Genomic DNA, 24,758 nt, shown 5'->3' with positions numbered 1-24,758 from the left:
AAGTAGGTGGGTGCTCTATTTGTCACATTTCATCGCTGTTGTGGGGTTGCAGGACTCAGCTGGTCTGAATCCATCACTGATTTTGTGATGAGTTGTAGCTGGCCGCTGGTAAGCAATTCATGCATGTTACAGCAGCTTGTCAATGTTTTAAACTTTCTGTTGAAAAATCAATTAACTTAGAAAAAGGGTAAGCTGAAATTTTTTTTAAAAAAACTTTAATCTCAATTTCAGTGATGCTTTCTCAGCTCTGAATTGAAGTTTAAATCATTTTATTCGTTGCTTATTGTTCTGTGCAGTCACTGAATCGTTAGAATTTTTGGCACACTTCCTGCACTGGACTTGCTGTCTAACATGGCACATGAATGCTATAGACTTGTGTGTGTTGAAATATTTAGCCAGGGTACATACTGTATCCGCATTAATATAGCAAAGACCTCACTGTTCTGACAATGATCAGCAAAATCAGCTCCCGTAAGTGTATGGGCACAAATTTAACCATTGAAGATAGCAACCTGTAGTTTTAATGAGATGGAATACTTGGAATGATTGAAATGCTTTAGCATTGTGAATGACTCTATTGACTAAACTGCAGTGGGAGCTCTTGGGTACATACATAATTCAAAACAATCTTCGGTTCCCAGGCTTTGCTTAAACAGTGAGACGAAGGATATACAGTGGTACTGCCATCTTTGTTTGCTTTGCAGTGAGTCATCAAACTACAGCTTGTACCAGCGCAGAACTTTACCATTCAAGATTACAGTTCTGTGTTTAGAGTCTGATTTCTAATGTGGTGACTCCTTAGGCTGCCGGTCAAAAGGCTCTATTCATTCAAGTGTGTAGCCTGAATGTTAATCGCTGTCCGTTGTGTTCATTTACATTCAGCGCACAGCAGTAGGGGACTTGGCTTGTACAGACTGAGCTGGATACAGCAGAGATTTGATCCTGCCAGGTAATTTGTGCTGGCACATTTTTAGTGACTTTAGTTTGGAAACGAATGAGGGATTTTGAGAGTTTTAAGTTCGAATGTTGCTGAGATTTTGCGTGTGGTGGAACTGGGATTGACCTGTTGACTTTTTTTCTAAAAAAACAAATCTTGTCATTTGCAGATGTTTCGATGTTGAGACTGCTGTCACTGTGATTCTGAAAAGGAGCAGCACTTCATCTCAGCCATGGCTCAGATCCTGCACTTAGAGATTCCGAATTTTGGGAATAATGTCCTGGGATGCCTAAACGAACAACGATTAATGGGGTTGTTTTGTGATGTCTCCATCGTGGTCAAAGGTCAAGCCTTCAAGGCTCACCGTGCTGTGCTGGCAGCGAACAGCCTCTATTTTAGAGACTTGTTCAGTGGTAACAGCAGAAGTGCATTTGAGCTGCCTGCCACTGTGCCGCCCGCCTGCTTTCAGCAGATTCTTTCCTTTTGTTACACAGGCAAGCTTACCATGGCAGCCAGCGAGCAGCTGGTTGTGATGTACACAGCAGGATTCCTGCAAATTCAGCGTATTGTTGAGAAGGGGACAGAGTTGATGTTCAAAGTAAGCTCCCCACACTGTGACTCCCAGACCACCTCCATCGAAGACACGGGCTCCGAGCCACAGAGCCCTTGCCCCCAGCAGCCTCCCACAGCCATGATGGTCACATCCCCTGCTTTACCCATCCCGCTCCTAACTCGAGTGAAGAATGAGAACTCCGAGCATGATACAACGACACCCAATGTTCACCTCCCAGCAATGAAGCGCTCACTTGATTCTAGCCAGCGTGAGAACATGGGTAACCTGAACTGTGTCACCCCGTTGAAATTGCACCGAGTTTCTTACCCCGGATCGTGGAATGGCACAAGTTTTGTGCAGCCTATATCATATGCTCAGGGAGAACGCACAAGCCCAGGGGCAAGTAGTGTTCAGACGACTGATAGCCCAACATCGTACCACAATGAAGAAGAGGAAGAAGAGGATGAAGCTTATGAAACCATGGCAGAAGATCAGTATGGACAGATGTATATCAAGACTTCGACAGGATACTCTGGTAAGAGACATTGAACTATTGATGTGTCAATTCATTTCCAAATATATTGTGATTTTCATTTCAACTAGATTGTATATCACTTGTCTTTAGAGCGTCACAATTGTTCAAGTTGCTATAGCAAGGTATTAGCTAAATAGATAGTTATTATGCCCATATTGAACTTTGGTTGACATTTAGGAAGAGGTGTGGTTATAATTGTTCAATTCCGCAATAGCTTTAAAAATGCCATCTGTAACCTTGCTATTTACAGCATTCAGTAACTGCAGCTTCCTTCTCTCAGTAGCGTAACTTGTGTGTATAAGTAAGTCAGTCTTGAAGAAATAGTACTCAAAGTGATGTCCCAACTAATCAAACTCCAATGGCGTTCTATCAGAAAGCACCTCAATAAATTGTAACAAACTGTAGGCTCAAAATGAGTGCATCTCACTAAGTCCCATTTGCTTAGGTGCCGTACTGTTGGAGGCCCTATACACTTAAAGGGAATTAGAAAAGTGTTTGAAGGGAAGCAATATAAAAAGATATGGGGAGGGAAGCAGATTAGGATGTATATCTCCTGTGGAGGAGCTAGCACCAGCTGATTTGTTTGGGCTGATTGGTGGCATCTGGTACTATGATTTCTGATTCTATTACTAAGGCAGTTTAACACCATGAGTTTTGGGAATTTTAGAAAAATGTGTGACTTAATTTTTTAAAAAAGCTAATGGGATCAGAATAACTTGTTGCTTCTAAATTATCATAACCCAAAAAGAGCAGAGTTGGTTTAATGTTGATGAATGGTTGATAGCATTTTGGTGCTATAGTTTGTGTTTATTTTATCATTGAACATAAGAGAGCATTCATTGAATATTAAGATATTTTTAGATTGGCTTTTCAACGCATATTAAGCATCATGGACTGTGCAAGTGCCTTGACACTGTAGTGAGGCCACCCTACTTCATTTGGATATGCAAGTCTAATAAACTAACAGTGTGTTTAAAACCTACATTTTGGATTTATTTTTTTCAATGAGGCTGTATGACTATAGAAATTACAGTACAGGGAGACATTTGGCTCTTCAAATCTATGCTGGTGTTCTATACTCTATATCTATACTCTGTTCTCAGTTCTCTGCTCTTTCCCCATACCTTTATATTGCCGCTGTTGAAATGTTTATCCAATTACCTTTTAAATGCTATTTTGGCTTCAGTCTCAATATCGACTGTGACCGAGCATTCCATGTTCCAATAGCCCTCGACATGAAGCAGCTTCTTTTAACCTTCCTCCCTTAACTCTTCCAGTCCCAATCCTGATCTGACCCTCCCTTGTTGGCAACTGAAACAGTTTCTTGTTAGAGAATGCCCGCAGAAAGAGCAGAGCAATTTCAGTTGGGAAACCACATATTTGGGGGGTGGAGGTGGCCGTAAGCGTGGCCGAAGAGGAGTTTAAGTACCATTTGAAACGCATCGTGCACGCTTTCATTTGAATGGTCGGGGCAGCACTACAGTGAACGAGACCAGCCATCCCATCACGTTGGGCTTATTTCCTTCATCTTTTACTGGGATAACCTTTGATCAGGAATACGTTTTCTGAGATTCGAGTTCCTTTTCTTGGAAACTTTTACCTGTGTGGATTCGCTAGCGTCATTGGAAACTGAAAGAATACCCCAGGGAAGAGTTGCGTCTGTAAACATCTATTTATGTGTGATTTTGATTGATTTATTATAGCATAAATAGCAGACCTGCATTATTGGGTAAGATCGTCTGCCTGGAATGCAATATCCATGTATGTTTTATCTCACTTCGGTACTTGGCTTAGCATCCCATGTCATCCTGCATCATTTCTGTGCTCCACATCAGATCCCACGACTAAACAACTATTTTATAATTGTCTAGTACCTTTCACGTCAGGAGGACATCTCAATTCACTTGTATGGAATGAGCAGTGGGCCGAATGATCCTTTCATTGTTCCTCCTCATGCACTTCATTTTATGTGTGAAATTGCATTGCATTAACATGTTTAAAGCCTGGGCGAGTAAAAGTGAGCTGATTCTAGCCCTTGACACCAGGAATAATCACCACTTGCATGTTGGGTATTTGGTTCTCTATTTCTTAAATAACTGAGAATTTAGAATGGTGAATGTAAAGAATGCCTTTGTTCAAAAACACTTGTGTTGGATCGAAACCCTTTATCTTCACTTGCTTTTTTTCAGCCTGAGAGCTTTTGCTCTCCTGTCTTGTGATGCTTTCCTTGCTTGTTTGTCTTGCCTACTTTATTCATCGAAGTATTTATCACTTTGAGTAATTAGGGTTCTTTCAAATGTTTTTAAATCTCTTAATCACTGTTTTAAATGTATGCATTTTGTCTCTAGTTTCATCTGGACTATTCCAGGTTTACCTGATTTTATGCCATTCACTATTGTATCTACTTGTGATATACATCTACAGTGATATAAATGCAACTTGTTGTTGAGTTACCCCTACCATCACTTTCTGAAATGTAGAAGTAAAGTTTTTTTTGCCAATCTTTTCTTGCACCTCAACACCTTTACATCAAGGATTAGTCTTATTGCTTTTTCTCTGTATCCTTGTCAAATATAGTGTGTATCTTTCTGACAGAGTAACTAAAATGAAAAATATTAGTCCTGTGATCTGACCATTGTACAGGAGAGCTCACTATTCAGAACTGGTCCTGTGGGGGTTAGAAAATTGTGATTGCCAGAAATTGTAATTTGTCACCACTGTGAATTCAAATTGACCAAAAACTTCCAATAGGAATTGTAAAGCCACTGTAGCATCATACCGACAATCTCTCTGTGTGTCCCTCCCTCTCTCCCTCCTTCCCGCTCTCTCTTTCTCTGCTTTTCATATTCTCTCTGCTTTTTGTTTTACTTTTTCCTCTCTTGCTCTCTTGCTTTCTCTCTTCCTTTAGCTTCCTATCTTTCACTGATTTTGGAACTATCAGAGGGTTCCCATACTTACTCTGTGATTAGTAATGGCATGAGATGCAGACTTAGATGACTTTCATGTAACTTTAGCCAGAGTTTCAATGTGTTTTTAAGGTTCTGAAATTGATTATATTTGTAGAATAATTCAGAATAAAGGAAGACTAGTATAATTCCTAGAATTAGAATCAATGATGATAAATGGCACATTGTAGGCTAACACCAGCATAGCTTCTATTACAAAACAGTGTAATGTGGGATGTTTGCATTTTGGTAATTTTAATTATTTTCAATGCTATTTGTTTGTGTGTATTTATACTCTTATATACACACACACACCTATGCCTGTATGTATATAATATTTGTTATATATTATATATGTAAAATACATATAGTAATAGAATAAAATGTGTGCAATTAATATATTACTGTATATTTGCAATGTTCTTGGTTTCCATTTGCTGCTTGATTAGGACTTGGAGGAATTTGATAAGAGTTTTGAAAAGATGCCCATGTTAGCAATTACTAACCTTGGTGGTATGATCTTCCAAAGGTAAAATTGCTCATTCGTTTCATTGCTGTTTGTGGGACATTGCTATATGCATTGAGCTGCCGCTATCTTTTACAAATACACCGTCACTCTACTTACAGTAAATCCCATGAAACTCTTTGGGACGTCCTCCCAATGTGAAAGGCACGATACCAAATCCAAGGATTAATATTACGATCAACTACCTTCAGACCAAAATGATGCACAGCGTCTCTTTCAACATATGCAGGAAATTATTATTGATGTTGAACAATTTAATTAATATCTTTGCGATACTCGGCTGACCAGACTGACAAATGGAAAAGATTTCACTATGAATTACTCATAAGCAAACAACCCATTTTGTCACAGAATATTATTCATCGAGCAGGAAATATCTGTGTGTCTGCATACATTTGGTCTAAATCCGCTTGCTTTGTCCAAAAAATCAGCTCAAGCAATGTTGGCCATGAAATTTTTTCACTGAACGTTCTTTCATCAATGCCTCATGTTGAGACACTCACAAAAACGACATCATTAGGAGGCAGCAGTCTCCTTCTGGTGAATCCCAGGAGGAAATCAACAGTTTGAGTGCCAATTCAAAACTGGGTCTGAAAGCATTTGTGTCTGAAAGATAGCCATGATTTACAGATGAATTTTGTTTTAACGGTAGCTATTTGCATTTTGCAGGAATTTATGGGAGAAAAACTGAGCAGTTTCATGATGACTGGTTTAAGTTTATTGAAGAGTGAATCTATAATCTAGACGTCTTGCCGCTTCACTCCCATATTTTGGATATTTTAATATTTCAAGTGCGTTCCGTCTCTACTGCACACAATTGTAGTTTGATTGCTTTTATTGTCTGCAGTGCAAGAAAAAGTTGGACAACTGCCAGCGCACATGACGCTTGAAAACCGCTCCTGTGTACTCATTCGACGGGATCTGGTGGCACTTCCTGCTAGTCTCATCAGTCAGATTGGGTACCGATGCCACCCGAAGCTCTACTCCGAAGGTGACCCTGGTGAAAAGCTGGAACTTGTCTCGGGTAAATTTAAATCTCCAATGTGTGTGGCAATTATATGCAGAGTACATCTCTTTTTGGAGGGTGGGGTGAAGAAAGAGTGGGAGGAATACTGATTTCCTGTAAAAATAAATAGTAATAGTGCTTGGGTCACATGATTCATGAGGTTACAGGATGTGATGCATACCTGATTCACTCAGTGGTTTATTTAACAAAGCTTTGAACACTAGTCAGCACTGAAATGTGTTGGCTGTAAAGTCCAGTGAATTTGTAATAGACTGTCGTGGTCTTGTGATTGTTGGGAGTTTGGTGCTGCATAGGTTTGTGCTGAGATGGAGATGACCGTATGATCCGGGCAGGAGATCTGAACAACCAAGACCTCAAAAAATGAAGCTTGGGAGGGAAGGCAGGTGAACCACACGGAAATGTGATGCCTTGTAGCTCTACTGGGAGTATCAGTGATCAGCAATAGCCAGATTAAGCTCAGCAGTTGCCGTTGATTGACTCCTGGCTGAGTGCAGTTCAAACGTTAAAGAACTTGTTTGATGCCACGTAAATATACCATCCAGGGTTATTAGTGACGGATCTTATTTGTTTCACCACATTTGATTTAATTAAACACTGCACTGCAGAATTTTCTGCAGTGTCCAACTCTTTTTGCAGTGATCGTTGTACTGAGAGCTGAGATCTGGATTTAAATAGCCATGAACTGAGGTTATAGTTCATTTGTTAGGAAAAAAAAGCATCGTAAACTGAGATTTGGTCTTGCAACTTTGACCAGATTGCTTTGTATTTCAGTGAATGAATGATTCATACAAGCAAAGTTTTTGATCTTAAACTTGAATGTGATGAAATCCAATTTAAGTGGCCTTTCTTGTGCAGAGAGCACAATATAGCAATTGTCAAGACCCGGGGAGCTAGTTGATGTATCAATTTTTTGCTTCTATATTAGTAATGTGAAATTGTATAGCAGTACAATATTAATTAATCATGTATCTGTTATGCATAAGAGTATTGCTCTTCCAGTGAAAGACAGTGTTGTGTAGATGGGAAGAATATTCTATGAGTGGCTATGCACAAGTAAAGAACGTACAAACCTGTTTTGCTGATTTTATCCAACCCAGAGTTGGGCCCTGATCATTCCATTTGGAATTTATTGGCATACCAGAATAGTAATTTGCTGATTACTATTTGTTTTAGATCTAATTTCTCAATTTATTCATCAAAATTACGTTAACAGACCAGTCCAGAATGACTCTCTGGATCAAAGGCCTTATTTTAAGATCTTGGAAAAAAATTATTGGCGATTGTACAAAAAGGATTCAGTAAACCAGATCAAGGGCATTAATATTTGAGGCTGGCTTCAATTAAACCACAACCAGACACCAAATTGAATTTTCATTTTGGGAGGTATTTAGAGTACAACTATACTGCCACTGTTTTGCAAAGCATATTGGAAGTATTGATTCACAGTGCTGGCCTTTTAAAAAGGGGTTAATAGCTGCAATTTATCAGCTTCAGGAGAAGCAACTGAAGTTAAAATGTCTTTTCCCCCACAAATGAACAGTGGTCATACAATTAAAGAATCCCTGAAATAGCAACCTTCAAATCAATTTCATTTTGAAGTCCCAACAAATGAATGCACGCAGTATCTGTTCACACTGAGACTGTGAAATGGACAATTCAGGCCATTACATAGCACAAAACTGTCATTCAGCACTAATTGATTGTCCCACTCTGGTCATAAGGATGGCTGGATGAGGGAATTGAAAAAATACATTCTGGTTAAATAATAATTTAATAATCCTTGCCTTTCATACAGCGACTTATCACTTTGGAAGGACTTATCAATTACTTCACAGGATTTACTGTGAAATGGAGTGACTGTTTTGGGGGCTTGTTGGTCAGGACACTGGGAGAAACTTTTCGATAGTGCCATGGGATCTTAAAATCCACTTGAACAGGCAGACAGGACCTCGGTTTAACGTGTCGTCCGGGGCGATGGCGGGCTGGGTGGGTGGGGGGCTGCTGCTGTTGGGTCCAGTCATACACATTCCATGCTTTTGCTCTGAAATGAAAAAAGGACTCGCGGTACTTTTCCTTTAACATAAGATTAATACCTTGATATAAACCTATATTGATATAAAATTAACCAACTTCAGGTTTAGAATACTTTAGAGGTTGAGCTTTGTGTGTGTGCAGAACAGGGTATTTTAACATATTAAATAAACACTCAGAACCACTGTTTACAGAGTTACGTGATCTCGTATCTTTGAGGCAAGTAATGCGAGCTTCTCTTTCCTTCAGTTTCTCTTTCCCTCGCTCACTTTTTCTGGGGATTGTAATGGTGTGAACTGAACCACACAGGTCTGTGTGAGAGCAGCATAAACTAACTAGGGAGAATCTTTCAACCATTCACTGATGATGGGGTGGGGGGGGGGAAGAAGAGGAAGAGATGGGCTTCCTGCCACTCTGGGATTTGACGCCCGACAAACTGGCATGCCTCGATTCCGAGGTTTGCAATTCAATTTGCACTTCAGTTGCAAATCTATTGTAATCTGCCTCTTGTGTTCTCTGCCACGCCATGCCCCTATTGTGTGACCTCGCCAAAGCCTCGCTTGTCGTGTGGGCACTGCTCTTCAATGCCAGCACTTTTCATCTTTTGAAAAGTGGCCTGACATTTCAGCAGTAGCTATTTTATATGGGAACATAGGAATGTGCAGGGCCGGAATAGACCCATTGCAGCCCATCCAAAGCTTTTTTGCTGTTGAAAAAACTCGATCAACCTACACAACTGTTTCTCTCACAAGCTTCAATTGAATTCTTTGCCGTGGCTATCTATTTCACTCTTGAATTTGACACAATCTGCCACCACCTCTTCCCTGGGTAGCCCATTCCTTATATAAAAGAATTAAATCTGAAGTATTTATTCACCTTTCCCTCTTCTGAGCTTGAGTCCGCGTCCCCTTGTTCTGGATTTGTTGACCAGGCTAAAAATATTATTACAATCGGCAATTTTTTTCACTCCAGAAACCAACATTGGCCTATTACAGCTGTCTGTACCTGTGCAATGGGTCAAAACGTGCGTGATTTCAATCAACTATCGAAATGAGGAAGATAAAAGAAAGTCAACTAGTGAGCAAAAATCAGCAAACCTGACCTGATTTTATTGAAAGTAAAATTAAAAGTAATTTGAAGTTACCAGCAAAATATTTTTTCTCTCCTGAAGGCTTTTGGATTCATTGTTCTTTCTATTGGAACGCTGTCACGTTAGTGCCATGTGTCTTGCCCATATGACCGCTGTTCATGTGTGAGCCTTGACAACAGCAACAGCAGCAACAAAATTACATTTGTATAGGCCCCTTTCATGTCGAGAGGACGTCCCAAGGCGCTTGGACAATCAGTGTTTCGGAATCGAAGGCACCGTTGAAGAGGAGGGTCTTGGAACGGATCTTGAAGGAGGCAAGGGAGGGGGCGAGGTGGAGGGACTGCGGGGTGGAATTCTAGAGGGTGGGGGCAGAGTGGCTGAAGTTGTGCTAATGGCCGTGTGGGCAAGGCAGGGGACATGAAGCAGGCCAGAGCCTGCTGAGCGGAGGAGCGGGCAGGTTGGTAGGGGGTTTAGGAGGTCGCAGAGGTATTTGGGAGCTGCTAAGCACACTATATTTTGATTGATATAAACAAGCAAATAAACTCCAAACTGGTTGGTAATAAATAATTAAACACCCCCCATTCTGCTGGTAATAAACGGGGAGAGAGGTGCTTTTAGACCTATATGTAGTGTATAATATATAGTGAAGTGATGTGAGCTACGACAGTGGAGGCCATGGCTGGTGTCAGTGGGGCCACACTGGCTCTCATTTCTCATTGTGTGATTCTGTTATACTCTCCAGCAGGCACACACCCTGGTGATAGCCTCACCTGTGCACACACGTGTGTATGTGTGTGTGTGTGTGGTCCATGAGTATTTACAAGCTACCCACTGTGAGGCCCCTGCATTCTACATTCATGTGTGATTCTTGAAGCTGGGAGGACAGGCACACAGCATGCTCTCAACATTCCTTGTAATCTATGCACAGGAGAGACACAACTTTCACCCCTTTCTGTCATTCGTACAATGTAGAGGTTAAACACATCTGGATAAACAGATGTTAAAGAATTTCCTGATTTGCACAACCATTTTCTAATTGATTGACTGAATATTGGGTACACAATCTTGGAATCTTGCATTGCATTGTCATTTCACACATATGAATAGGAGTTTTCCTCCACTTGCTCGTGCACTCCCCAAACCTGACCTGGTTTCCCTGCTGGGGAGGGGAGGTATGTGGCTTGTTTGAAACATGGACCATGAATGATTCGGGGTGAGATCCAGCTTCACGCTGGGGCAGAGTGTGCTCAGCCTCAGACATCTGATGATTAAACTGAACTCAATCAGGAATAGGTAAATTCAAATGGTCTGGTCTCTTCCAACTTTCAATCTAGCTCTAAATCACAGCTGGTTTTATCAATGGACGCGTTGCTCACACCTCCTTGAGAAAAATCCACATAAAACACACATTTTTAAAAAAAAGGCTTGAATGCACGGGTTCAGTCATATGTTAGAGCTTGCATTTTAACTGATGTGTTTACCCTCTTGCAGGCTCGGGAGTTTACATCACACGAGGTCAGCTGATGAACTGTCACCTGTGTGCGGGCGTCAAGCATAAGGTCCTTCTACGCCGCCTTCTCGCCTCCTTCTTTGACCGGTGAGTGACAGCTACTCAATCTAGTCTGATTCGACTTGAATCCTGCGATGCTCTGCATCCACCGGACGTCACAGTGCTTTTGTTTTTCCTCCAGAAACACTTTGGCAAATAGCTGCGGGACTGGAATTCGTTCCTCCACAAGTGACCCCAGCAGAAAACCTCTGGACAGCCGGGTCCTTAATGCGGTAAAACGTGAGTTGTAATCTACTTGTGCTTGAAACAAACGGTGAAAATCGAAGCTGACAATGATTAAATAGTACACTTCCTTCAATATTAGCCCAGAATGGATGGATAGTTCACATCGAAACCTTTTAGAAAATGTGCTACTAGGAAGTTACTCATGGGAACGTAGAAATGTACAGAATTGGAAATTCAATTCAGTCTACCCGACCATTCTAAATGCAGTATTATAAAGAAAAAGTGCTTTTCTAGATCTTGTATTTCTTTGCCAAATAGCTATCGACAAAATTGTCTGTTCACCTTCCCTCTTCTGGGCTTGAATTCATTATCCTTTATTTTGGATTTTGTGCCAATCTTAAACATACTTACTGTGGGTCCTTGGGCCATTGTCATTACCCCCAAAGATATCTTCACTGCTGCTCATCAAAGAGTACTGATTGATCTTTGAAGGCTAATCCAAAGGAGAAATCCCAAGTGCAACATGACTGTGGTCCCAACAGTCACTCCCTGCTAAGCACTGACATTTAAACCGATAACCTTCTGGTCCATAGAGAAGCTCACAACCAGTGAGTTGGTTTGGATGCTTAGAATTCATCTTTATTTCTTCCCCGTTGAGCGAACAGACAATGGAACCAAATTAAAGCAGAAGTGCTTTGTTGCCAATTGTATGTGAATCCTACGCCCTCTTACAAGTTAGATTGGAAGATCCCAGATCACTTGAGCAAATGCAAAAAATAAAAGCAATTAGAAAGTGAGCAATCCACAAGTGAGATGTATTATTGCCCCAACGGGGGCCAGAATCAATACAGTAGAACCATTTTATAATCTTGTTTACCACCACAAAATATCACTATATTCCCAGGCAGATGATTAATACTGACAGCCTGATGAAATGGAGAAAGCAAGTTTTAAGTTCAGTAACATTTAAGCAGCCGATCTGAGCACAGCAGTCTTTTGAAACCGAGATCTACTTTCCAGGACAACAGTCCTGACTGACAGAAGTTTAGAAGTGGTGATTCTCTTTATTGAGAGTATGATTTAAAATAGTTACTCCTGGATTTTCTTGGATGTAAAATACTCTGGATCAATTTTAGTCAACATTGAAATAACCTAGCCCAGCATTTCTGAAGACATTATTCAAAAGCCTAATTTCTCAGATATATTTGATGCTTAGAGTGGAGTCTCGAGTACTTCCCTGGAAGGAACAGAGGTAGAATCTAAGGATTGATCAGTCTTGATGGCTGTGATCTTCATGAAAAGTCTTCCAGATCTTAAGGAATATTGACAAGCTAGACTCTAAAGGTTTGGTTTAATATGGTCAAAATATGAGAAATGAGAACTTTTAAATTTCTTGTTTATTAAAAGAGCTCATCCCTTAAATAAACATACAAGTGGATAAATTAATTAATTAATAAATTATCGTTCATGTTTAACAGTGAATCAACTAACCTTTTGGACTTTGAATATGCAAGGCTTAGAAATGGTATTAAACAGCACCGAATAATGCTGTGCAACTTTTAATCCAGGTGGTGTTTTATTCAATAGTTTAAACTTGTTTTAAACTGCTTTTTACACACAGTATACTGTCAGAACTTTGCCCCCAACTTCAAGGAAAGCGAGATGAATGTGATAGCTGCGGACATGTGCACGAATGCTCGAAGAGTGCGCAAGCGTTGGCTCCCCAAGATCAAATCAATGCTGCCCGACGGGATGGAAGTGTACCGCACAGTAATAGGAGACACTGGCAGTGGAGGAACCCTAGACCCTGAACTCTATGGGACTGGGCAGGCCTTTGAGCAAAGCGCCCTCATGGAGAAACGAAGTGACCCTGGGTCTATGCTTGGAGAAAGAACAAATGCTGTAACCCTCGATGTGGAGTCTCCCAACTCCAGCCAGTTGTGTGAACCAAGCGAAAGCGCGGAATCAGTAATCAGAGAAACCGGTTGCACCTTGGCACCTGACGCACCCACCCTGGGCCATGCATTTGATCAAGTGGAAAACTCTACCAACAGCTCAGAAACACCTATGCGAAAACTGGATGGATCGTACAGCGGAACATTATAAAGACTTCCAGGCTGGTTTGAAAGAAGCGCATTACATTTAATTGAAATGGCTTGCATGCATACTAACCCTCTCAACATGACAGTGTTATTAAAGCTACTGACCTGTAACTGTTGCCTGAAAACTTGACTTTTATTCCACTCGTATTCAATATATCATGAAGGAAAGAAGACGCCTTTAGGACATTGTAATAAATGTTTCCTGTACCATTCGCCTGCCAGGGGCCAACAGAACTTGCCGTCTGTCAACATCGAAGGTTCCAAGTACGTTGCAACTGAACTGATATATTAAAAAAACACAGAATTTCTTGTCCTACTGATATCAGATGATTTTAGCACTGTTTGTTCCTTAACAAAGTCTAAACCGGAAATGAGCTGTGGACGAAAGGCATTAACAGTGATGAAAAATTGGATTGCAAAAAAAACCTCCACCAAGGCTTGTACTTTCTCATCCTTCTATCTGATAGAGAAGAAACCTTTTCCACGTGGCCAAGTTTGCTGCTACCATGTGTGCTAGCTTATTTAGCTGGAATTCCATATTTAGTGTAATCTGCCTGGTCTGTTTTTGATCTATTCTAAACCATGCCATTGGAACAGTGACTGAAGCAAGCAATTATTTTTTATTCAGCTGGTAAGGAGTGTTTCAAACTAACCTTTGCTGGTAGTGTTCGCTTGGAACTCTTGTGAATCAAGATGGTTTCAGATATTTCAGGACTGCAGGTGGGCTTATTCTTTCACTCCTTCCCTAAAATAGTATCACAGTACTTTGCTTTATTCCGTCAGGAGAAAGGTCCATATGAAATCCGAGCATTAAGGACTTGAGTGACTGAGGGTGTTTGTGTGCGTTGGCTAGACCCAGCACTGCTGATCACGCTTGAGATGTATATTATCACAAATTCATAGATTGTAAACATGCAGAACCATGTGCCTTAGATATCTTTGATTTGTTTTCCAAAACAAACCACCCACCTTGAGCTGATAATGTTGTGAATGTGTAACAGAGTACCCATAGTATTTAAGTGACTTAAAACAGTATTTATATAATACAAATTTGTTCACCACCGTGTGAAATGTTCCAAATCGTTCTCCATTTTCAAACTGAGCCAGTTTGAGCTGCGCTCTTAAGACTGTTAGCAAAATGCACTTCACAGAAAATGTTTCTGACCAGACCGATCTTTCCCTTAACAGAAGGCGGAAAAAAAACCTGAATTTAAAACTAAGTGCCATTTAAAGGCTGGCCATATAACCCTTGCAACGTGAACTGTGGCACACTGTATAGATGCACTTTATTGTACATGCTATTAGATGAGAATTATGCGTCTTTCTACTGCAGCTTATATTTCCTTCGCCTCCGCTATGGTTTTTCGAAAGGAATTACTGTGTTTATCCAAGCGGTAGCTAGACGTCTATCTTGCGTTACTAAAACAGGAATCGAGATATCCACTTTCCCTACAAGGTTCAGCAACAGTGATGCAGTTGCCTGAAATGTGCCTTTAGGTTATCTTGACATCAGCCCACTAAAGCATATATGATCGTCATTGCATCCCCTTTCCAAATACTTCTCATCAAACGTTCAGTGGTGAAGTTGCACCAATATCTGCTACCATTTTCTTTGGTTGTTAAATATTGGTATTTTGAGAAGATTCTCACTTGGTAACTGAAGTGAAACTGCACTGAAGCCATTGTGAATTGCAAAGTTTGAGGCAACCATAGAAAGCTATTTTCATTTGTTTTCTCTCCTGTCAACCGTGAGAAAATAAAACATCTTTGTATGCCGGAGAGGTTAAACTGGTCAGAAGATTGTATATAATTCCTCTCATGTAATCATGCTTTAGAAACCTGCTTCCCAGGGATCAAGATTGAGTAATGCAGTTTGTCACAGGTTGAGTTTTTGTAACAACTACCAAATACAACCTATCTTTCTGTTTAAAGGTAATTCTTTTTTTAAAACAAACTAAATATTGCAATTGCACTGAATAGGTTGGTCTTGTGAGTTACGATTACCGATAATGTTAGACTTCTAAACATTGCAATATTGGTGTGTTGCCTATGTACACCAAAAAAAAGTGTGCCTTGCATACGGTTTGGTTTGCAGTACTCAAAAGGAGTGCTGGGGCTATTGCATAGTAAATATTGTACTTCCCAATATTCGCATTTAGCAGGAGGAAAGGAAGATTTTTTTTCATGTACTCAACACTCTTCAGTTTTATAATACTTGTTGGGTTTCAACTCCCTTCACTCTGAACCTGAAGTAAATGATACTTTCAAATATGAGAGAAAATCATTGATCAAAGGCATTGTTTTTCCTTTTTTTATATCAAGATATAACTAACTGCCTCTAACTCAGAGCTCGAGGGCCAGTTAAATGAAACTTGTGACTGATGCTTTGCTGTGTACTTTAACAGTTCTTGATTTTGCCAATAGTGTCACAGCATGTTTCTTACCTCTTCATGTTCTCTCTTCTGCTCCTGCCCAGAGTCCAATAGGGTTTAAACTTGTGCGGGTAACAGAAACAGTACAACAAAGGCACGTTTCAGAGGACTGAATCACTGACCTTGTGAACAAAGCTTTGATTCCTAACCCCCCCCCAACTCGCGCGCACACATCCCTACGCCCGGGATTTTGTCAGAAGAAGGACCACAATAGACCAAATTTCCACAAAAATACGATTTGATTTCCATCGATGAAATGTGATTAACGATTGTTTGCCAGAAATATAGTCAATGAATACCTTTTAGAAGAGTTATGTAATACTTTATACTTTACTATGCCGGATTTGAAGTTAAACGTTAGTTACTGTTCAGAAGGAAGGGAATAAAGTGTTCCAACTTTAGCAGCACTCGTAGGGAACTTGTTGGAAATGGTTCTGTTGCGAAATTCAATGACGGATTAGCTTTTATTTTTTTCAGTGCGTTTTTTCTTGGTAACCATAGAAGCCAAGCATACAAAATAACAGTATCTTCCAATTAGCACTGCATTTATACCATAATCTTATCCATATGGTAACTGTTAGAATCATTGCACTCCCCACGGGAAGAATTCGGGGCTTTTACTCACGGGCCATTTGCGGAAATTACTCAACAGATTTTTCTTAAAACGCCTTTGGGAATTTACACGGTTGTAAAAAAAAAATGCACAGTGAGGCACAAGATTATTGGTCCTCGCTGTGTGCAATTCTGACAAATGTTTAATAAAGTACAGTAAACTGTTCAGAACAGTTTGAGAAATATATTTTAAAACAATGTGGTTATTTTGGTTATCGAAGGTGCCCGATGTCCCCTAGCTGGTTTCTTGAGGCTTACTTATTCAGGTGCATTCCTGACACAACTGCGGGAAGAAATATTCAGTTTCATTTCTGAATCTGTTTTAACAGGATTTCCATTTATGAATCAAATAATCCTGTTCTCCCCTGGCCACAGGCAAAAAAAAAAGCCCTGCTTTGCTTTGGCTGTGTGGATAAGAGCCCTGATTGGAGAGATCAAAGGGATTATGGTGTCTTCTATAAATAAGCCTTTCCTCTTTTTGGTAACTCTTAAGTAATGCTTTTTCTTGTGTTAGACCAGGAGCAGCTTTGCAGCTATTGATCTATTGCAATGTATAGCTTTAAAAGCTGAAAACTAAACCATAAAAATCTCGTTTTATTTTACATTTTAATAAGCAAGCCTGAAAAGAAAAGTGTGCAGTGGGATAGTTGTAACCTTTCAATTAAAATTTAATAAAATAAAATACAAATGACATATCTGGTATTCAAAACAGTCCTGACTGTTGTGGTGGAATACTCTTTCTCTGTGTGTTGCCCTATCTAGGAACATTCTTTCATAGTTGGCCCACAGGGACAGTTGTCAAAATATTCACTTCAATGGACAAGCAAATAAATATGATTTACTCTCAGTGTTCTTGAAATTTTGGCATGAGGCTTCTAAAAGCAGTGGATTGCTAAACGGCAATTAATTTTAAACTGATCAAAATAGTCTTCCTAATGGTTATTCTTCCATTAGTACTGGGTAAATGTAGAGGGTTGGTCTACTGCTTTCTAAAATAGCACTAATTTTTAAAAAAATTCTAATTGCCAAAAAGGAAAGTGAGCAATTTACAATCTCAGAGATGTAATCCACGGGTTTTATAATCCTAGAAACGGACTCAGTGAAACAGTACTGTAAGGTTATCCCTTATGTGGAGGAAAAACAAAACGGATAACTTGACAGAACAAGTCAACGGCACATGCGGAGGTTGCTGGGAGAAGGGAGAATTTGGGACTGATTAAAATCCTTTAGTGATTTTTCAATATTTTCCAACAAGACCACACTTTCAGGATCAAAGTTGCTCTCAAAGCTTCGTTGGAATAGCTCATTAGGTTTGACATCCACAGGGTTTGTAAATTGTCTCTGTATTGATTCTCGGCTGTGATTTTGTGACCTTGTAGAATTTCGTAACTCTTGCTTTCTTCCAGTGGAGAATTACACGTCGACAAAGCCGAGAAAAAAATGAGAAGATGTGCATTCACTTTGAGGTGTGCAGCCTGCTTAACTTTTTTTAAAAAGAGAAAAGATGTTAATAGATGAGAACTTGGATTGAAGCTTGATGATGTTTGTCGTTGAAGCGATACCATCTTTTGCACATTAATATTTAGGACTCTGTTCCACTCACTTCCTGTACTTCTCTTGCTTAATCCAACTTGTCTTAAATTGAATGAAGGTTGAAATCACTTAAAGATTTGACTAACTATTATTTTGTTACATGTGTAAAGGTTAATGTCAGTACTTCCAACTAGCAGGTATTTATCGCTTGCAAGTCAGAAGTTCCTGGCTGCATACTGCATAGGGACTTGAATCAGAAAAATGTGTAATCTCTTGCCTCCAGACAATCTCTGTGGGCAGTGAGTTGCATTCCAACAGATAAGTGAGAACAACAGGCTGCAGCAGGAATGTAGTGACATGACAACATCCGTGACTGAGAATATTTAGTGAATGTAATGTTAAAGTCCATTTTTATGGCTCTATTTTTCTTCTGTCCTGAAAAAAATCTGAATGCGCTTTATGCCTTTGTTGTTCCAAACGATCAGAATTCTTCGCTGTGATTACTGTACATGCAGACAGTGACCTCTGTGCTTTGCCTCTTTAACACTGATGACTAATATGTGAAACGTTAATTTTCCTTTACACAGCATTGGCATTGTTCAGTCATTTATTAGTTGAAAAGTACAGGGTGGTAATAAACCCTTTTCACTCCTTGTACTGAGAATCTGTATTTGAATTGATTTTTTTTGTTTTGAAGTACTGTAGATTTAAGGTAGATTTTACATTCCCCATTGCAGGTGTCGATATGAAGGGGTTTGCTGAAAAAAATATTCCACGATTTGTATTGTCTAGGTAGAGGAGCTCAAAATTGCAAGTCTAAATTTTCTCGCAGCCTGGTTTTCCAATCCACGTGAATACAGCCAGAGCCTGCAAGAGAGGTAGACTGATGAAACTTTGCTCGACAAGCAGACACTTGTTTGGTTAGAGCAAGAACTACTGTGATTAGAACTTGCAGTTTAAGACTGTTTGTAGGAAGTTTGGAGGTTAAGCCTGCACATATGAATTTATGGTTGGGGATCGGCATTTTCTTCCTTCCTCTTCCTGAAGGCAATGACCCGTAGGGAGTTTGGTGTTGATGATCACCATTCCAAGCTGTTGTTGCACATGTGAATTTGGAAGGTTATTCATGAAGACAGGGCAATACTGGACCTGAGCACAATCCAGTCTTTACTCAACACCCAGCAGGAGACGCTGATCTGATCAAATTTGGAAACTTTGGCTAATTCTCTCCTCCCTCCCTCCGACCAGGTCAGGTAAACAATAACATCCTTATAGAGACCAGGAGTTGAAGCTGGGACAGTGGTTCCCAGCTCAGGGCAGTGCGTATATCAACTTAGCCATTGTTTCAAATGGAAATGCAACTCTTTAAAAAGTCACTCAGCTCTCAGACAATATTGTGCTTTGCTCCTACAATTTAAGGCTTTTTGGAGCCGAAACAATTGCAAAGAATAGATTGTAAATCCGAACCATATCAATCATCTCTTCCTCCCTTCAGAATAATATTATTGCAATTACTCATTATTCTTTTGTCGCTCTCAGTCTGAAAACTTCTGTCATTTGAAAACTGCAAGCAGTCGTTCTGACCGAATGCTTTCTTTCTGGATAGCACGATATTCGAATCCTTTGCCTTTTTTTGGGGAGGGGAGGGGGTCATTCTTCGGCCACAACAATGTTAAAGAATATTCAAGTCGAGTTAATAAAAACTCCTCGGGAATATTCTCCAGCGGTCACGTTGTTCAGCAANTTTTTTTAAGCTGTTGCGAAAATTTCCCTTCCTTTCCCTGTGCTCTCTCCCTTCCCCCTCCACCCCCCCCCCCACACACACACACAAACTCACTCCCAACCTCACTGCTTTTGAATGTAGAGTAGATCAACCAAATTAATTACAGCAGCTTTAACTTCAACACCGCACCAAAATAACACAATATGGCCTTCAACTTATTTAAAAGATTAGCATGATTAAGGGAATGTTGTATGGTTCTGTACACCTCTCTATTTTAGTACGTGCTAAACTAGAAATGATGTTCAGTAATGCAAACTTGTAGCTTGTTCCAATTAGCCAGATCTTGTGCTACAAGTTCATGAAAATGTGAGGGTTTTTTTTTTCTCAACACTGTAAAATGTCTATGAGCCATTTCAATACATTAGCACCTTTTGAGTTCTATGAAAGATTGTATAGATAGAGCTGCCTTATTGAAAACGGCAACTGTTAGGACTGTTACCTCCAGCAAGATGACTGTTAAAATTCTGGAACTGTTCCTAGACTTGGCCAAGATATTATGTGTTCAATAAAAGTAACACACTTGTACTGTTTTCACGTCTACTGTGCTTTATTTACTTTCCTTATTTCATGCTACAGTCAAAAGTGTCAACCTTTTCTCTACGGTTCATTGTATTTTCTTTTGTTAGCCGGGTGTCTGGTACTTGCAGAAACCTATAGTTGTGCTTAACAGTACCCAAAGCAGACTGGAGCTCCACGTATGCATTCCGTCTATGTATGGAAATGTAGCGTGACTATCCTTGGAGGGACGCACTCTGCTTATTTAATTCTGGGAAGTGTTAGGTGCAGGTTGCCAAGAATCAAGACTTGATGGCTATAGAGTGTGCCTTGGAGTATTGCTGGAGGTTTTTACAAGCTAAAACTGCATAGCTTGCCATTCATGGTGCTGTCTGGCAAACTTCCTGCTGCTAGAACCACCCTACCCATTAGGGCTTCGTCTTGCAGGGTTAATGGGAGCTGAGCGGGAAGAATCCTTGTCCCCATTGACCAGTCTGCCCCTCCAAGTCTGGCCAGGCTGGCTTGTCTGTTGTCAGCAATGCCTTGGGAGTACAGCAATACCCACCTGGCTTGGGAACCAGACGAGGAGGAGTGCCACAGAGGGTTGCAAAGGAAGATCATTTGCAAGTTCTTGTACATTTGTTATATGTACATTTACCTGCATTTCATCCCAAAATACACAGTCAATCTACTTCAGGATCTATTCTGTGAAGCAGTCACGTCTCAACGACATGATAAGACGCTATATCGAATGCAAGTATTATCATTATTGATCAGTTTCAAACTTTGAAGAAAGTTGACACTGTGATTTGATTTTGCTATCAACTAAGTTGCTTATGTTTCTAAATCGGGAATTTCAGTATTGTAGTGGTTACCTGATTTTTATTTTTCAAAGAGATATGCATTAATCATGGCAGCTTCCTTACAAGAGGTCCTGTCTGCCTGTTCAGGTGCGTGTTGACTAGCTCATGACACTATTTGAAAAGAGAAGGGAGTTTTTTCCCGGTGTTCTGTCCTCCAGATTAATTGAACCTTCACCTTGTAGCTGTTGGTGGAACATTCCTCACATAAATGCTTACGTTCACCTACACAAATGGTCACTACAATTAAAAATATTTGTGTTTTGAGACGTTTCCACATAAGGTGAGGATGCAAAAAAAAAATCTTTCTCTGGATGTGTCATTTCCATGGCGATTGTAAGCACTGTAAACGGCATTAAGGAAGGAAGCAAAGCATTGTATCCCAATTTATCAATGAGTGGGTTGTGACATCTGACGTACGGTATTCAATAATGCTGCCGACGTATCACAAAGCAGCCCTTGTGCATTGCTGCAAATGTGATGAGGGCAGGACATGATGCGATGCGTCAGTGGCATGTGGCACAACGGTCTTTGTGTTACAATAGAGCAGAGAAACCATTGTGCAGCAAACGGCAATAACATATAGCCTCACCCTTACCAATAAAAGTAGTGAAGCTGTATTCATTCTCAGGGTTTTGCCTTCACAATGCAAACGTGTAGATTGTGTTCAGTCCAGCGCACGTGCAATTTAGACAGTCAACTAAAGCAGATTTGTTTTAAATATACAGTAATGTACCGACTGTACAAATCAGGGCAGTCATATTTGGATTCCTGGTTCATCAGATGAATGCTGAATTAAATCATCAAAGTTGAGGGAAATCAAAGCTCCCAACACTTGAAAACATTTTGAACTGTCATCTATGGATGGTCTATGCATAAAGCTAGTGAGTGTGCTTTAAAACCACATAACAAACCCAGAAAATACTAAGATTCAACCCCTTGTGTGCTGTAAATCGCCTCAACCCCTTGTGTGTTGTACGTTCTACCCAAGAGTTCTTCTTGCCTGTTGAATCTGTATTTAAGAGTCTACTGGAACTATGTGCTTGGGGTTTGATACTATAACACTTCTGTGATTATAATACAGTCTGCTTGCTCGAGTCATTTGATTTGCTTTTGCTTTCCATCAGATTGCTTTGAAATCTCCAGCGATCCTCCGGGACAGTGAGGAGGGATTGACAAAATGAATTCGACTTCATTTCAGTTGGTGTTTGATCTGGATTCCATTCACCGAGAGATAACCTTGCTTGCCCGCTGATAATTTTTCCTTTGGGAAAATTATGTACATCACAAATGTCCTCTGTACATTTAATGTCTGCAGTAACTTTGCATACAGGGACTTTGCTGACGCAGCATAATATGCCGTTATCCCCGAGTGAATAGAGGACTCGGCAGAATCCAGATCAAACATCCATTCAAATTAAAATCCCATTTAATCTTCACTTCTTTCATAGGTTCGAATTGTGCAACTAATTCATGTCGGTAAGACTTCAGAATTTTAAACAAGAAATTTAGATGTTGCATTTTTATGGCTCCTCACCACAGGGTCAAAGCCGCAGAATGCCTTGTGGTAATTGCTTTTCAATGCGGTGGCAACTTATTCTGCTGGCAAATATGACCGTGTTTTGCGCAAGCCAGGTCTCTTAAACAGCTATGGAGGCGAATAATTTATTTGGGGGATAGGTGGGCGGAAACTCTCTTCACTTTTCGAATAGTCTCCGGGGACCTTCAACATCTACCAGAGGACAGACACAGAGAATCTTGGTTGAGCGTCTCATCTGCAAATAGCACATTCGCAAAACAATCACAGTTGGAATATGTTCCCCATTTTAAAAGGCCCACGCTGGGTGTCAGCCTGGCTGTGGTCGCGCTCTCACCTCTGAGTCAGAAGGTTGTGGGTTTCAAGCCCTACATCAGGACTTTGAATCACAGAGTCTAAGCTGCACACAGCAATGCCCCACAAACAAGTCATGGAGTGAGTGACTAATAACCGTTTGGTGTTCACTCAAGGCATCCCGTAACTGCGAGTGTTTGCTCTCACCTGGCCTAGGGTTTCTTCAAAGAATCATTCGCCATTGGTTTTCACCCTTTCACGAGAGCCCTGAGACTGTTTGAAATGGTCTTCACTCCAGTCACTTGGTCACTTGTTTAAGTGCAAACAGTTATTTTTAATGTGTTGAGAAACGTGGGTGAAGGGCGCTGCCAATGTTGTAGGGAGAAGTGGAGAAAATGAGATGAATGAGAAATTGGGTCACAGGTATAATAATCTTTGGATTTGATACAATGCCATATCACGTTGAAATGTTTCAAAGCATTTTACAGTGATTAAAATTAAAGTGTAGGGACCTACGTATTTATAAACTCACACAGCAACCAATTTGTACACAGTGATGTCCTACAAACAGACAGGAGGTGAGTGACCAATTTGATTATTTGTTGGTCGGGACACTGAGAAATTCCCTTCTCTTTTCATATAGCACAGGACCTTTAATGATCACCTGAACAGGCAGATGTGACCTCAGTTTTACGTCTCATACGAAAGACGGCACCTCCAACAACGGATTGATTCCAAGTTTCAACATGGGGCTTGAGCCCATAACCTTATGATCTTGAGGTGAGTGTGCAATCAACTGAGCCAGCCGACAAGGTTGGGTTATAAAAGATGGTAGGTTGTAAGAGTCAGATAATACCAAGGGAGCAGAGAGAGTAGGAGACGGTGCAGCGATGTTTGATACAGATAGAGGAACGTATAGCATTTGAGGAAATTTGGAATCGGTGAGGAATAAACTGAGGTGTGGGATTATTGGAGCCTTTGATGTATATTGCACTTACTACATTGTAAAAGACAGGAGATTAGCATAGGGGACAAGCTACAAAGGCTCGGAAACCCCAACATTCTGGCTCGAGAATCTTCTATTATATCACTGAAGTAAAGAGCTCTATTATTTACATTGTAACTTCCTTCTCTCCCCCTCAATTCCCACCAACCCCCCCAAAAAAAAACATTTCTCATGTGTGAGAACTTTATCACGCTGAGTTGTAATTAAGAAATTTTAATACAATTCAAAGCAGTCCACAAAATCCACTATGTACAGGAGAATGAAAAGCATTTAGTTCCTCGCCCGTCTAATATAAAACATTTTCACTTCAGAAATATGGAAAATATTGAATTGTATGTACATTACAATTATTTACACATCATGCAGTCAGTCAGTCAGTCAGCATTGCATGTTCTGGGTGAGGAAATGCACCCGTCAGCTGTCTCCTGGCAAGCTCTCTCTCGCCTGAGTCCTTAACCTTTTTGGATATCTCAGTGCATTGAAGTCTTGAGTTATCGCAAGGATACAGGGAAATTCTCTGGCTTGAAATGTGTTGCTGTGTTGGTTCCCACAGTCTCGAGTTGGGATTGGAGAGCTACCGTTTCTAAGGAGAATGTTAACGGTCCCCAGGATTGCAAACTGAATCTTTAAACTCTTTTAAGCTAACTCTTTTTTATCATTTTAAACTGACTCCGTCGCCTTATCCACTGAGCAAAACACAGCAGGAAGCTGGGAGCACATTCATA

The 24,758-nt window shown here is 40.3% G+C and overlaps 1 protein-coding gene across 2 annotated transcripts; it reads left to right on the top strand.

The window, feature by feature from the left end:
* Positions 1 to 1,169: 1,169 nt before the first annotated feature.
* On the top strand, positions 1,170 to 18,095 carry LOC103183057 (nucleus accumbens-associated protein 2). Of its 2 annotated transcripts, XR_488382.2 has the most exons (6): positions 1,170 to 2,025; positions 6,344 to 6,520; positions 11,136 to 11,241; positions 11,336 to 11,433; positions 13,001 to 14,201; positions 17,932 to 18,095. XR_488382.2 is itself a non-coding variant. In XM_007900304.2 (5 exons), exons 1-5 carry the CDS (start codon positions 1,170 to 1,172, stop codon positions 13,483 to 13,485), a joined length of 1,722 nt encoding a protein of 573 aa, XP_007898495.1. In that variant the 3' UTR covers positions 13,486 to 17,216. The 2 variants fall into 2 exon arrangements, 1 of the variants encoding a protein (XP_007898495.1); XM_007900304.2 differs by lacking the exon at positions 17,932 to 18,095 and having other exon boundaries at positions 13,001 to 17,216.
* The last annotated feature ends 6,663 nt before the right edge of the window (positions 18,096 to 24,758 follow it).

Source organism: Callorhinchus milii, unplaced genomic scaffold (genome assembly GCF_018977255.1).
Source record: "Callorhinchus milii isolate IMCB2004 unplaced genomic scaffold, IMCB_Cmil_1.0 Scaffold8, whole genome shotgun sequence".
Taxonomy (NCBI): Eukaryota; Metazoa; Chordata; class Chondrichthyes; order Chimaeriformes; family Callorhinchidae; genus Callorhinchus; species Callorhinchus milii.
Note: the sequence above shows the minus strand (reverse complement) of the source record. Positions and strands in the feature narration are given on the sequence as shown.